Here is a 14,704-nt window from a genome sequence, read left to right on the forward strand (position 1 = left end):
GTTATGTTATCATTTAATTCCGTTATAATTCTCCATGGATTCGCGATGGCCTAGTGTTGAAGTCACGGCAGAAGGGCTCCAGGTTAGAGACTGGATTCTTCTAAAGATTCGCCGCGTTTGTGAGCCTATTGCAATCTAAATCTAACATCGTGGACTAAATGTCCTCCTGTTAGTGCGTTGCGAAAGTTTTGAGATAGCGTGCCAGCTTAGATGTCATCATCTGGAGGAGCTCAAAATTACGAGGGCAGTCCCAAAATAGCCCTAGTGTTGCCTTCAAATGAGACATTAATATTATTAAAATTAAAGTCTTCCTTGGATGAGTGTCTACTATTCTTTCTCCAAAAGAAGATTCTTCTTTCTAAAGAATTTGGTAAAGAGGCATGAGAAAGTCACAAGTCTCTTAGCACCAAGAGTTGAAATTTTCGCAAAACAGATGGAGCGACTGGCAACGTAAGATATATTGCGACAACACATAAGATTATATAATTCATTTAATAATTTGGGAGCAGATGTAGCTGTAATATAGAAGTGTTTGAATCAGTAAAATTATTCGATAAATTTGACATTCGACAGTTTTTAGTAGCAGTATTCGACATGTGTTCCTATAAGTTGGACTGTTCTGTCTCCATATGAATCCCTTTTCCAAGCATGGATAGCACACGTAGCAAAAGAGCCACATCTGGTGGTGGATATCAAATTATATGCTTGTGACTTAGATACCTTCAAAACTAAAAATGTATTTACAATTTATCTAATTATTCAGTCGGATAAATGTAAATTCGAGATTCATTCCAAATCACTCTGATGCATCATTTACATTAACTCAATGAGTAGTAAACACTATTAGATTCAAATTTTGGTTTGATGAAGAATTTTGAAAAATGGTCCAAAATTATGAAATCCTCTTGCTGTAGCCCTAGTGCAGTTTCAAATTGCGATTTAACTCAAATTAAGTAAATTAATGAATTAATTTAGATGATCGAACATTATTTATTTGATTCATCTGATTACTTATCCGATTTAAATTAATAGCAAGCGTTTTCACGAGACAATGAATTTTTCATCTAGCGTATTTAATTGACAAAATCGCAAATGCGATGTTCTGCGATCAAAATCCCCCCCCCCCAAAAAAGGCCATGAACTAAAATTCAAATGAGCACATAAAATGCCCCTATGCATTTTTTTAAAGACAAAATAGTTTAGAAACTTAGAGAAGAACTAAAATGGGAAAAACAAAATCAACGGAATTCAAAAATAAATCAATTAATACGAAATCTAAGTGCATTAAATAAATATTTTTGAACAAAATTATACTCTGCAAGATTGAACAGCTGCAATCGAAATCCTTTATTTGCAAGAACTATGAAAATGCATCAATTGTACATTTGCTATGATAATAATCGTTAATTGCCGAATCGAGACATCGTTTACTGTAAGAATGCAGAAAAACTTTGAAATCGGAGACTCAAAGTACAAAATAAAGTTAAAATATGGTTAAACAGGAATCTTTATAAAGTTAATAGACATAGGAAGTTATTTCAAATGGCATATCAAACAATCAGAGGACTGAAAAGATAGTGAAAAATGTGAAATCCATTTTTCAAATATATATTTGACGTTTTTGCCATAGAAATTCGATTGAAAATTTTCGAAATACCCCCCCAGATTAATATAAAATTCCTTCTTTTGTTTTGACATTATGGGTAAACTGTTCAATATATAATCATAATTTCGTTGAAATCAATCTTATATTTTTATAGTATATCATTTGAAGTAAATTATATGGTTTCTTTATTTTTTATTAATATTCCCTTTATAAAAATTTGCTGAATCACATCTACGTTATGGTGTATAATGAATAAATTTCCAAATGGTTTTAGGTATATTAAAGGATAATTAATGATTACAGGATAATTCACTAACTTATACCCCACCGTGTCTTGTTACGAAAAACAATTTTTTAAAACAATACTTAATATAATGATTATGAGCATTTTTATAAATTATAACCATATTTGAAAATTCCAAGCTATTGAATTCTTTCAGTTGTCATAATATAAATCTTAAATATCGATTTTTAAGCGAAATTATATATTAAAAGACAACCCTAAATTATATCGAATTTCTTATGTTACTTATTTATTAAGTATCTATATTTCTAAAGAATACTAAGTGACTTATCACTCTCTTCTTCATATAATTTGTTCAGCTGACTCAGCGAAAATATTCATATTAGCGATTTTAAATATTCATCGTCATCTATATAATAATGCATAGCAAGCCGTGGATGGTAAGTGCCGTTAAAGTACCATGGATGAAAGTTAATGCGTCGTTTCAAAATTCTTATATTATTTAAATAAGGTTTATTCAAGTCCATAGAGGATTATGAGAAATTTGAATATTGCTGATACAATATTCGAATGAAGTTGCTTGTTGTATAAATTAAGTAGTTATATGGTTGATAAATAACCTTTTCATGCAAGGTTAAGCAACTTTGAATCTATTGAACAAACTTAGACACTATTTAAATGTTTGTTTTCATATCATTGAAATCAAAAAGGAATATTGTGCATATTATATTCAATTATTAGATTCTTAATTATATGGCTCTTTTAACTAACTACTTTTTATTAAAAATTCACACGTTGTGTTAAATTTAAGTTCATAATTATTTTCTAAAGAACGAAACCTGTAATGTCGAACCTTCTGTTTCTTTTAAATAATTTTCAATAATTCTTGACGTCACAGTCTCATGGTAAACGTATTTGCGCATGTCATCTGAGTGCATCTTATGGGTTATGATAAAATATGACAAGCAGTAAGTAGTACATAGCAAGTATAAATTAGAATTTAACGCGTCTCAAGTCTATGGATTAATCCAATTCATAAACAAACGTATTTAATGTGTCTTTTACTAATTATTTTAATTTATTCATTTATATTTTATTTACTTAATTTTGATTAACTGCTTTAAGTTTCAGTTCATATTGATTTCTGGCATGTTCTAATGTGCCAAGACAATAAATTTTATTCATGCATTTTTTTATCCAGCATTTTGCTCAAGAATTAAAGTTTTTGTCAATTAGTTCGTTTAAATTAATTCAATTAATGTTTCTTTTTCCAAATACATGGACTTAAAATATATGTTACGTTAATTTCACATCAAATACATAAAATTCTTTGATGCTCTTAAGTACAGGTACGATCTTAAGTACATAAGTAAGGTCTTAATTACGTAATAATACTAAAGAGCTTTTAAAATATTTTGGAATATATAATGCTTTACACTGACATTTGGGAACAAATATGCCCATTTCTTTGAAAGTGGTATCATATTTAATCCAGTAATTCATGTGAACACTATTCCTCCACTTTCACAAATAATAATTCAACTCTAAGATTCATTCTCGACTTCCTAGATTATTCCACTAGTTTTGCTGTTTGTTGATTCGTTTGGAAATTATATATAATATATTGATAGCGTCACTTTAGGAGACATCGAGAACACGAGATTAGGAATATTTTAATTATTTTCACTCACTGAAATATTAAATTTCAATTCCTAGAAAATAACAGGTAGACTTTCGGAACAGCTTATATATTTATAATTTTTAACAACCATTGAATGGCACAGTAACATGGTTTAGAACGCGTTTGTTTACAAGTTTAGAAATTGGGTCTCACTATCCCAAGTGCCATTTTTTCAAAATTATTTGAAATTAAACTTACAATTTGTAATGGGACTAATAAATTTATAAATGAATTAAAATCAATGTATTAGAACTTTTTATATGCAAAAAATAAATATTAATCTGTGTGATACTTGAATTAATTTTAAATAGTAAAATAATTATAAAAATATTTTTATGGTTAATAAATAATAAATTAAATTACTATTTTCATCTCAAAACCATTATAAGTTTTTAATTATTGGATTTTAATACATAAAAATTATTCATTTTGACTCTATGAAAACATGTTTATCCCCGAAATTCAGAAGAAAAATTCATGATTTATTAAACGTATGAACAGATGGTCTCGATTTTAATTAGTGGCAGCAGATAACAGAAAGCAGGTATTAAATTACTGAATACATAGAAAACAGAATATGTATGTGAGGGCGCTGCGGATGATTAGAACCAGAAAACGAACTGAAGGGAAGAGGGTGGAAAAGAAGGACGGCGGGAGAGACGCGGCCGAGAGAGGAGAGAGATGGATGTTGGAAAGTTCTATGATGTTAACGTACTAAATTTTGTAATAGTGTTCTTATATGTTATGTTTCGTCCTACGTCAATTAAATGTTATCAAAAAATTTAAATATGGTGTCAGGCCAATTATTTTCGTTTACATTTATTTACTAAAAGGGCAGTCTTTGCCTTATTAATTTTTCTGATGAGAAATAAGAATTAAAAAAGCTCGGCAGCGCCGACATCTTGGTGGCAGCGAACGGGATCTGGATTAATGAAGGTGCTTATTATCTTTTCTGTTAATCCAGAAGGAAATCGAGGTAACCCAACGAATCCAGGTATGTGATCAGGGAACTTACGGCAGTAGCTAAAGGAACTCAGGTAAGCTAAATGTTTACTGATTTGGTGCGCATGTAAAGATATAGTTTTGTTCCGTCAGGAATATAAGTTGTATCACGCCAGTGATTTTGTTCCTTTAGGAATATAATTTGTTGTATCACGTCAGTGATTTTGTTCCGTCAGGAATATAAGTTGTATCACGCCAGTGATATCCAGATTTCTAAATTCTGCATGTTGTGTCACCTTCTAACATGTTGGTAATATATCTTTACAGCACAAATAAGTATTAATTTATTATAGTTTATACTTTGTTCCGCCAGGAACTTGCCATTTTATTTGTTACGTCAGTGATAATACCGCGTCAGTGGTTACGATGATTAAATATAGTTTACGTCAGTAAAATAAAGAGAGAGAAAAAAAAAGAAAGTTGATTATTGTACCTTTTAGAGAAATAAAACTAAAACATGCTGTGTTAAAAATTTATTTCTATCAAGAAATGAGCTGAACAACTGTTGACACTATCGTTTCGTTTGGAAAGGGTGAATGCTGTCATAAATAATTGTATAGCATTTTATAATAATTTTTTTATAAGAATAAAATTGTTGTTCTTTTGATATATTTTTTTAAATATATAATAAAGTAATTGTTCCATAAACATTGCAAGGAATTAATTCTTGGAAAATACAATAATAAGCTCTACGAGTTTTTGTTTCACTTGTTTTGATATTTATGTTCTTTTTTCAGATATTCTGGACATTAAAGAATTTATTTTGATTGTTGTCTTAAATAAGTGATATGTTTAATTGAATTTTATGCTTGATTATTCTGTATTCTAGTAAATAAGTGATATGTTTAATTGAATTTTGTGCTTGATAATTCTGTATTTTAGTTGAAAAATAATTACCAGTAACACTTTCGTTTCGATTCCGAACGAAAGATATTTTAAAAATAATACTTTTCTGATTGATATACGCATTTCCGGTGTTCCGGATAAATCATTCTTGTTTTATGAATCCTGTTGACGGCAATTAAAAAAAAAAAAGAAAACAAGAAATAAGTAAATGGAAAGAGTAGATTTATGGGTTTTTTTTTATCATCTAATTTATGCCATTTGTGTGGTTTTTTTTTTATTAAAAGGATATTTCTTAGAATTAATACTATTTGCTGTTATTCGGGAAAGCATTCATTTTTTGATTGTTTATGTACTAAATTCTTTCAGTTATTGTTTCGTAACATTGGACTATAGCTCAAATAAATAATTCTGGTTTAATATTTTAATATGAATGATCTTTATTAATGGAAGATTTATTACTTTTGCATTTTCTTTTTTTATTGATATAAGTATAAAGGGAGTGTTGTATTAGAGATTATATTTTATTGTTGTGAAATAGAACAACAACAAAAGTTGTTAAAAGTTAATTTGTGTTACATTATAAAAAGTTTGTCGCAAGTGCATAAACCATTTTATGTTTAATATTTTAAGAAATGTTTTCAAAGAAAACAGAAATTGTTTGGAACATGTACTTGCATTTTAGATTGTTAAATTAAGTTTTATGAATTTAAAAATTATCAAGATAATATTGTTAGCAATTATCATTATTTTACTTTATTTTCATTTGAGTTTTTTTTTTTTTCAATATTGTAAAGAGTATCTCCGCAGTAACAGAATTCTTGTTGCGCGTTTTTAAAACAACAAAAAAGTATTTGTATAATTCAAAAGAAACGGGGTAAATTTCTATTTTCGGGTCAGAATTATTATTTAATAATGGCGTTTTTGGCAAAGGGTATCAAGTGTGATCTTATAGTGTTGGCAACTGAAATGGGGGAGGAACCGAAATCTGATATGACAGTATATGGGCTAAAAACATTAATCACTGGCAGTCAGGTATATGAAGAAGAATTTGTCAAAACTTTACTAGAAACAATAATCTCCACAAGAAAGGAACAAGAGAGTAAGTCGAAGTTACAGATGGAAATGGAATTTGAATTGGAAAAGAAAAAAATAGAAGCAGGAATGGCTGCAGCTAATGCTAGTTCAGCTAGTGGTAGACAATTTCATATCAATCCGCAGATTGAAATTTCCAAGTCCATGCCAAAATTCGACGAAAAAGAATGTGACATTGTCTTATATATGTCATTGTTTGAGAGACAAGTCAAGAGGTTGAAAATTGATGAGGAAAACTGGGTGTCATGTTTAATACCTCTCATGCCTGCAGAGATAGTGGAACTGATCGCAAGAATTCCAGCAGAAGAATTTTTTAATTTTGAACATGTGAAGGAAATCTTGATGAAGAAGTTTAAATTGAATGCTGAAGGTTTTCGGCAGAAATTTGTTCAGCACCAAAGAAATCCAGAGAAGAGTTGGAAAGATTTCATTTATGAAGTTACAAATTACTTTCAAGGCTGGATAAGTGCTTTGAATGTCACAGATTTGGAGGGACTGAAAGATTTGATCATTACGGATCAAGTAAAGAAGAGAGTTCCACAAGAGGTTCGTGACCATTTTGTTGATGTGTGGGGGACATTAGTCAAACCCCAAGATTTAGCAGACAAGCTAGACGAGTACGAGTGTATTCGAAAAACTTATCGGAGACCATCGAATCCAAATCCCAAGGGACATCAACAAGTAAATGTTAGAAATAACGCCTTTAGCCGTGATAACAGAGACTATAATAATAGTCCTAAACAGATGAAGCAAGATAAAGGTTTCACACGGAATAGATGCGAACCGAAAAACCCTCCAAAGTTTACCTGCTATTTCTGTGGAGTGGATGGCCACGTAAAGAAGTTCTGTCCCAAACTTTTAAAGACGAACTCAGATCAAGATAGTAGAAGAAAGGCTAATGTTCACAAAACTGTCGTGGACCCAGAACCGGTAACTAAGGAAACGGCAGTAGTGGCTAAAGTGATGTCTCACAGACGACCTTCTCTTGATAAAGGTCTTTGTAATCTAGAAAAGATACGTATAAGTGTGAATGGAAAGCCTGCAACAGCTTTAATTGATTCTGGTACTGAAATAACCGTAGTCAGAAGAGATATATTGACTGATTTTCCTATTGAAGATAAGGCTTCAATTTATATAAAAGGCATTTTTGGTCCAGCAGAGAAATGTTCTCTTGTCAATATTCCAATGGGTGTCATCGTTGGCGAGGACGGGAACATGATTCACCAAGAAGTGCTGTGTGCAGTTGCTCCTACTCTGGTGGATGATGTACTGTTGCCCCCAGAAATAAGGGACAAGTTGCAGGGTGTTCAAGAAAATTATTTCGTTGATATTTCCGAAAAGGACACAGAACTGAAGACAATTCAAGATAGAGAAATCATCGATGAAACAAGTGATGACAACCCAGTCTTGGGAAGTGAAGAAATAAGGGCATTATCTGTGGAAAATTCAGAAAAGAATGCTAAAGAACTATCAAGGTCGGACGAATTTCTTAAAGATCAAGTGGATTGTCCAGATTTGGAATATGCTAGAAAATGTGCAAATGAAAAGTCCGGAGGATATTATTTCCATAATAAATTTTTGTTTCACAAAGAAAAAGTTTTAGGGGAGTCCGTTGCCCAGCTAGTTTTGCCTAAGAAGCGTAGACTTGAAGTTCTAAATTTAGCTCACTGTTCGGTATTTGGAGGTCACATGGGCGCAAGAAAAACTGCTGAAAGAATAAGGTATTCTTTTTACTGGCATGGAATATCCAAAGATGTCAGAGCTTTTTGTCAACAGTGCAAAGAGTGTCAGTTGACAAGGCGAATAAATCAAAAGGACAGAGTACCAATTACTCCTGTGGCAAGACCAGAATTGCCGTTCCAAGTTGTAAACATCGATATCATTGGACCTATAGATCCGCCAAGTGCAAAAGGTCACAGATATATATTATGTCTAGTTGACCAACACACGAGATGGGCTGAGGCAGTACCACTGACCAGTCTAACTTCCAAAGCTACATGTGAAGCACTGTTAACCATCTTCATGCGGACAGGTGTACCTAATATAATAGCATCAGACAATGGGACTAATTTCAATGCTAGTTTGACACAAGAGTTTGAAAAAAGAATGGGATCCAGCCCAAGATTTTCGACACCATTGCATCCAGAGTCGAATGGGCTGGTAGAAAGATTTAATCAGACGTTAAAGCACATGCTACATCATGTCATTTTGGAAGAGCCATTCATTTTGTGGGCCTATCGAGAAGTCCCCAACAGCACGACCGGCGTAGCACCTTTTCAGTTGTTATATGGACGAAAACCAGAAGGACCCTTATCTATTCTGAGGAACACTTGGGTGGCAGATAAAGAGGGTTTGCAGTTGGATACTACTCCAGTACCTCTTTACATGGAAAAGCTTAAGAAGCAGCTAGAAGACGCAGCTGAGAAAGCAAAATTGATTTCAACAGTACAGCAAGAAAGAATGGCTCGTTATTACAATTTGAGGTCTACGAAGAAAGTCTTTAATCCAGGAGACAAGGTAATTGTTCTATTACCTGATTCTAGAAACAAGCTTTTAGCTAGATGGCAAGGTCCATGTACCATCGAATCACGAAAGAATGAACATTCATTTTTAGTGAAGATGCCTGATGGTAGTCTGAGGCATGTGCATCAAAATAAAATGAGAGAATTTATTGCTAGCTCCGGAAGTGTGAACGTCATATTTAAAGGGGAAGAAGAATTTGGTGACATCGAAAATACTCCATTGAAAGAAGACTCCTTTTGGCAGGAAGTAAAATCCGTAGCCTCACCTGACTTATCAACTACGCAGCAGACAGAATTGGAGAAATTATTAAAAGAATTTGAACCCTTATTCAAAAGACCAGTGCAACCAGTTGCAATCGAGGAGCACGTGATTGAACTTTTGCCCAATATTACTAGACGGAAACCGCATTCCTACAGTGTTCCAATGTCTTATAGAGCAGAGGTGGACAGACAAGTGAAAGAACTGTTGGACTTACACTTGATTGAACCTTCGAATGCAGACATTACATATCCTATAGTATGTGTGGCAAAGAAGGACGCATCCATTCGAATGTGTATTGACTATAGAGCCCTTAATGCTGTAACAAAAGTTCCTAATTACCCCATGAAAGATACACAAGAATTAGTTTTTACTGCGGGGATGGCTCAGTGGTTATCTTGTCTAGATTTGCTAAAGGGATATTACCAAATTAAAATGAATGATGAGAACAAAATTTTAACAGCTTTTTCCACTCATAACGGAGTATATCAGTGGAAGGTCATGCCTTTTGGTCTGTCGGGAGCATCGGGTACATTCCAAAAAATAATGAATAGTGTTCTTCGAAACCATTCTAGTTATGCTCAAGCTTACATTGACGATATAATAGTGTACTCCAAAACATGGAGCGAACATTTAATTCATCTGAGAAAGGTATTGCAGGAATTAGAAAAGACAGGGTTTTCTGTAAAATTTAAAAAATGCACTTTCGCGGCCCGAGAACTACAATTTTTAGGCCATAAGATAGGAGGAGGTAAACATGCACCAGACGAGGAAAAAATTGCGGCAATAAAGCGACTAGAAAGGCCAAAGACGAAAAAGGAAGTAAGATCTGTGTTAGGACTAATGGGTTTTTATCGATCATATATTCCTAATTATGCGGAAATTGCAACCCCTCTAACTGAACTAACCAAAGGGAAAAAATCAGGAGATGTAAATTGGGGAAAACGCGAAGAAGAATCGTTTTTTAGATTGAAGAAAGCTTTATGTGAGGCGACAGCGTTAAATGCCCCTGATTTTGGTAAACCTTTCGAAATTCACTCAGACGCTTCTGACTATGCAGTTGGTTGTTGTCTAACCCAAAAAGATGGAAAGGGAAATTATAAACCCATCGCATTTGTAAGCCAAAAATTAACAAAACTCAAAAAAATTGGTCAACTATTGAAAAGGAAGCTTATGCTATTTTGTTTGGATTTAAAAAATTTGATAAATGGTTGCATGGAACTACGGTAGAAATCGTAACTGATCATAATCCATTAAAATACTTAATTGAAAAAACTCCAAAAAGCCCTAAATTAACTAGGTGGGCATTGGCTTTGCAACGATGGAGTTACAAAATTACTCATCGTCCTGGAATCTTAAACAAAGACGCTGATGCTTTATCTCGTCTACAAACTAAACATTAGTTCTTTTTCTTGTTAAAATTAGTTCTCAATATCCATTGTGTTAATGTATGTTTTGTTCAGTTTTTATTTCAACATATGTACGCTATATTCTTATTGTGTTTAATTGTTTTCAGTATATGTATTCATTTTTATTTAATATGTGTATGCTATGTTCATATTTCGTTTAATTATTTTTCATATATATATATTCGGAGCATTCATTGTTATTTCAATATGTGGATGAGATGTTCTTATTTCGTTTAGTTATTTTTCTTTATATGTTATTAACTTTGTCCAAAGGAATCAGAGAAAAACTTTTGCCGTTTGAAGACCAGTTTTTCTCTTAGGGACGGCGTGTGAGGGCGCTGCGGATGATTAGAACCAGAAAACGAACTGAAGGGAAGAGGGTGGAAAAGAAGGACGGCGGGAGAGACGCGGCCGGGAGAGGAGAGAGATGGATGTTGGAAAGTTCTATGATGTTAACGTACTAAATTTTGTAATAGTGTTCTTATATGTTATGTTTCGTCCTACGTCAATTAAATGTTATCAAAAAATTTAAATATGGTGTCAGGCCAATTATTTTCGTTTACATTTATTTACTAAAAGGGCAGTCTTTGCCTTATTAATTTTTCTGATGAGAAATAAGAATTAAAAAAGCTCGGCAGCGCCGACAATGTAGTTTAGTTTTTAAGAGATACATAGAAACGTTGCACTTATGGACAGTCTTCAGTATTTATTGAAGAACATTCCGAAATATTTTTTGTTTTTGAATTGTTTTATTATAAATATCATTCGATTTTTTACAAATTATTCAATCTGGCTCTTAACAACATATCTATTGACAAAATTACAGAATGAAACTTGATTTATTAAACACGCAAGTAGATGCTCTCGACTTATTGGTAGGAAACAACAGAAAGCAGGTATTAAATTACAGAATTCAATGAAAATAGAATACTTAGTATGATATTCAATAAAGAAACTGCTTTTCTGAACAACCTTCATTATTGATTGTGAAAGATTTCAAACTATATTTTGTTTATAACGATTTTATTATAACTATCAATCTGACTTTTACATGTAATTGAATTCTAATAAATATAGAATAAATTTACAAATAAAGAATAAATTTTTATGATACGGGTAATTACATTTAATAATTGACACTATTAAAGTTATATCTATAATTATTTTAATGTTCAAAGATTAAATTTTAATTATAATTAAAGTATAAAGCGAATGAAAATGTGTGCATAAAAAAAATCACATATTAAAGAAAACATTTTCAATTATTTCATAATTATAATATTCTTTTAATTTAATTTTATAATTATGAAAAAAATTTCAATTTTCATTCTTAACGGAGGTCTGCCTGATTTGTTAACCAGTGATTTAACAACCTTAATGGTATGTCAATGAACGTTTGTGACAATTTACTAGTACAAAAGCTGTCCCAAAAGTTTTAAAGCTATTTTCTCCTAATTAAGCCTTTTTTCCACTTAATATTGTTATCTCTTGATCTAGACTGATCAAATAACGAAGCAGAATTTCCAGACAATTCTTTATTTTACAGCCCTATATATACAAAAGAACAACTTTTTCTAATTTTGGTTAAATAATTAGTTATTTACACCTGTAGTAGGAGATACAACAGTCGAAGTCGAAGGGTTTCTGGAAACTCAGTTAGTTCACGAACTCCGAACTCGTGGGCGTAGTCCAACAGTCACCTCCAATTCGTTTCTTCTCTCCCCTAAAAAAAAATCTCCGCACTTTATTTCGGTGACAATCTCCGCCTCTTAATTTACATTGGTCATTTGAGCTCTCTTTCGGCCAATCAGGGTTCAGCAATATGCTCTCTCAGCGGCGCCAGTCGGTCGTGGGAAGGTCTTTTCAGTGAAGCATTTTTCACAATGAGAAACATTTAGCCTCCAGATGTTTGGACACCCCTTTCTCTTTGAAGGTACTACCAATATCTCTTGGACGAGGAATCCCTACATGTGGTCTTTCACTGTAGTCGCTAATGAACAGATGCCAGACCACCCAGGTGAAAAGATCCACCATCTGGCTATCTCGAGGAGTTTAGTAATTAACAGCGACGACACAGCTGGCTGTAAATGTACTGGGAAACGGAAAATGTTACAATATACTAAAGGTATGTAACAAATATAGCAAATTGTCATCCGGAATTAAATTTCCAATTGTACCTTCCTCTCATTATCTTCTTGTATTTACCATTTCTTAATAGGTAAACCTGATACTGTTTTCCATTATTTTTCTAAACTACTTTTAAAAAATATATATACAGCCATCCATATTTTACTTTATTCATTAGAAGTGAATCTTTTTAAGTGTCTTTCTGTAGATAATAATGGCAATTTACTCTACATAATAGAAATATGAGAAAAGAAATTGAACGGTTTCGTGAAATGCCAGTACATCCATAATAATTCCGCTTTCTATAATTCCCTTTAAGCTTTATGAGTACATCGATTATTTAAGATATACATTGCTAATACCAAACTCTGTTTTAGAGAATTTCTTTAACAAAAATAGAATTTCAGCATTCAAATCAATAAAACTAGAGCTGTAGTTTGTTATGAATAAATTAAAGATATATGTATTATAAGATATAATTAATTAAATTAATTAAAGATATAACGAGTGATGGAACTCCTTCCTACAAGCTGCCAATGTCAAATGCCAAATCGTGATGGAAGATGTTCCTTCTATTTTCGATCTCTTATACCCGAGACAAAAGAAATCTGAAAATTCATGGCATGCCATTCACTCATTTGGGCGAACAGCTACAAGGCTTGAGTCATTTTACCGCCGTCAGCAAGACATTTTTTTTTTTTTTGGATCCAAACAGTACCATTCTTGTGGCAGCATCAACTTCTTCTTCGACCATCAGTTGGTTAACTCAAATCGCCAAACGTTGGTTCAAATTTAAATGGATCAAATCTTCACCATACCGTTCAGCAGAAATCCTAATCTCTGCGCCTCCATAATCATTTGATTCAAACGTTGTATCAAAAATGTGAGTCAAGGTTTGATATATCGTGTAGTAGCGGCATATACAGGTTAATAGCTCAGTTTTGCATATTTAATCCTATAACAAATTATGAAAACATCCCATGTCCTTACAAAAGACAATAAATAAATCCATATAAAATGAAAAATGATTTATTGTGGCTGGAGGACTACGTATGTATCCTACCAATAGTCTAGTAGGCTAATGTCAGACTTCGTTTAGTTATATTAACGTCCCGTTTTAAAACAGAACTAGAGCTAATTTTAAACCATGGTCAGATGACGAGGACGGCGCCTGGGCTGAACTTCCGCATCCCTTTGGCAGCATGGGCCTATTTGGCAACGACGATTTGGCGTGCGTCGGATATGCTTGCATGGCTGCTTTTCGGTTGAGTCGGATCCAAACCTATGGCCCTCCAGCTGCGAGGCCGTGATCTTACAACCCAGCCACCGCTGTCCACTCTAAAGTCAAGCAATTTAGAATTAGGAATAAATGGAAGAAGGTTAAAGATTCTAGGCTTTTTTGGGAGGGGGGCGGTCGCTAAGTAATTAAACTCCATTATTCAAAAACTCTAGTATGGACATGTGTCTCAAGTTTAAATAGTTGTTGGAATTTTTCAAGTTCTTACCCCAACCGAAGAGCTAATAAGTTCCAAATTCATTTGAATGCTCCCCAAGTAGACAAGCTGTCACTTGTAATGCCGTTAAATCATACTTCTGACTCGGATGCTACATAGATTTCTCTTAGTCATATCAAAAATAGGATTTCATTTTTGTGCTGTAATATTTTATATTATCCTGGGAATAAGCCAAAAATTTTCAATTTTTAATTAATTGAATGTCTAGTTAAAATTTCAAAAACATTGCTTCGAAATGCACATTTCCACTCCGTATGTATGATCCATGTTTGGTAGCGCCAGGTCAAACAACCTAGCCTGTAGAGCGCCAAAGTGTAAATATACATTCATCTTTATTATAAGTAAAGATAAAGAGTTAATTTACTTTGTACAATTTATTAATTGTTAGGCTTTCATTCAAAC

General features: G+C 32.8%; 1 protein-coding gene across 1 annotated transcript; it reads left to right on the plus strand.

The window, feature by feature from the left end:
* The first annotated feature begins 6,291 nt into the window (after window positions 1-6,291).
* LOC129962156 (uncharacterized) lies at window positions 6,292-13,345 on the plus strand. Its single transcript, XM_056075894.1, has 4 exons — window positions 6,292-6,640; window positions 6,929-8,005; window positions 8,075-9,547; window positions 13,287-13,345. The coding sequence occupies exons 1-4, from the start codon at window positions 6,292-6,294 to the stop codon at window positions 13,343-13,345; spliced, it is 2,958 nt and encodes a 985-aa protein (XP_055931869.1).
* The last annotated feature ends 1,359 nt before the right edge of the window (window positions 13,346-14,704 follow it).

This window comes from Argiope bruennichi, chromosome 2 (assembly GCF_947563725.1).
Source record: "Argiope bruennichi chromosome 2, qqArgBrue1.1, whole genome shotgun sequence".
In the NCBI taxonomy this organism is placed as follows: domain Eukaryota; kingdom Metazoa; phylum Arthropoda; class Arachnida; order Araneae; family Araneidae; genus Argiope; species Argiope bruennichi.

Excerpts from the sequence above, each read along its gene's own strand:
- LOC129962156 (XM_056075894.1), top strand. The coding sequence starts at position 6,292 with ATGGCGTTTTTGGCAAAGGGTATCAAGTGTGATCTTATAGTGTTGGCA. Across the intron at positions 6,641-6,928 it reads AAAATTCGACGAAAAAGAAT|GCTGGATAAGTGCTTTGAAT; the intron begins GTGACATTGTCT and ends ATTACTTTCAAG. Across the intron at positions 9,548-13,286 it reads GGACGCATCCATTCGAATGT|ATATAACGAGTGATGGAACT; the intron begins GTATTGACTATA and ends AATTAATTAAAG.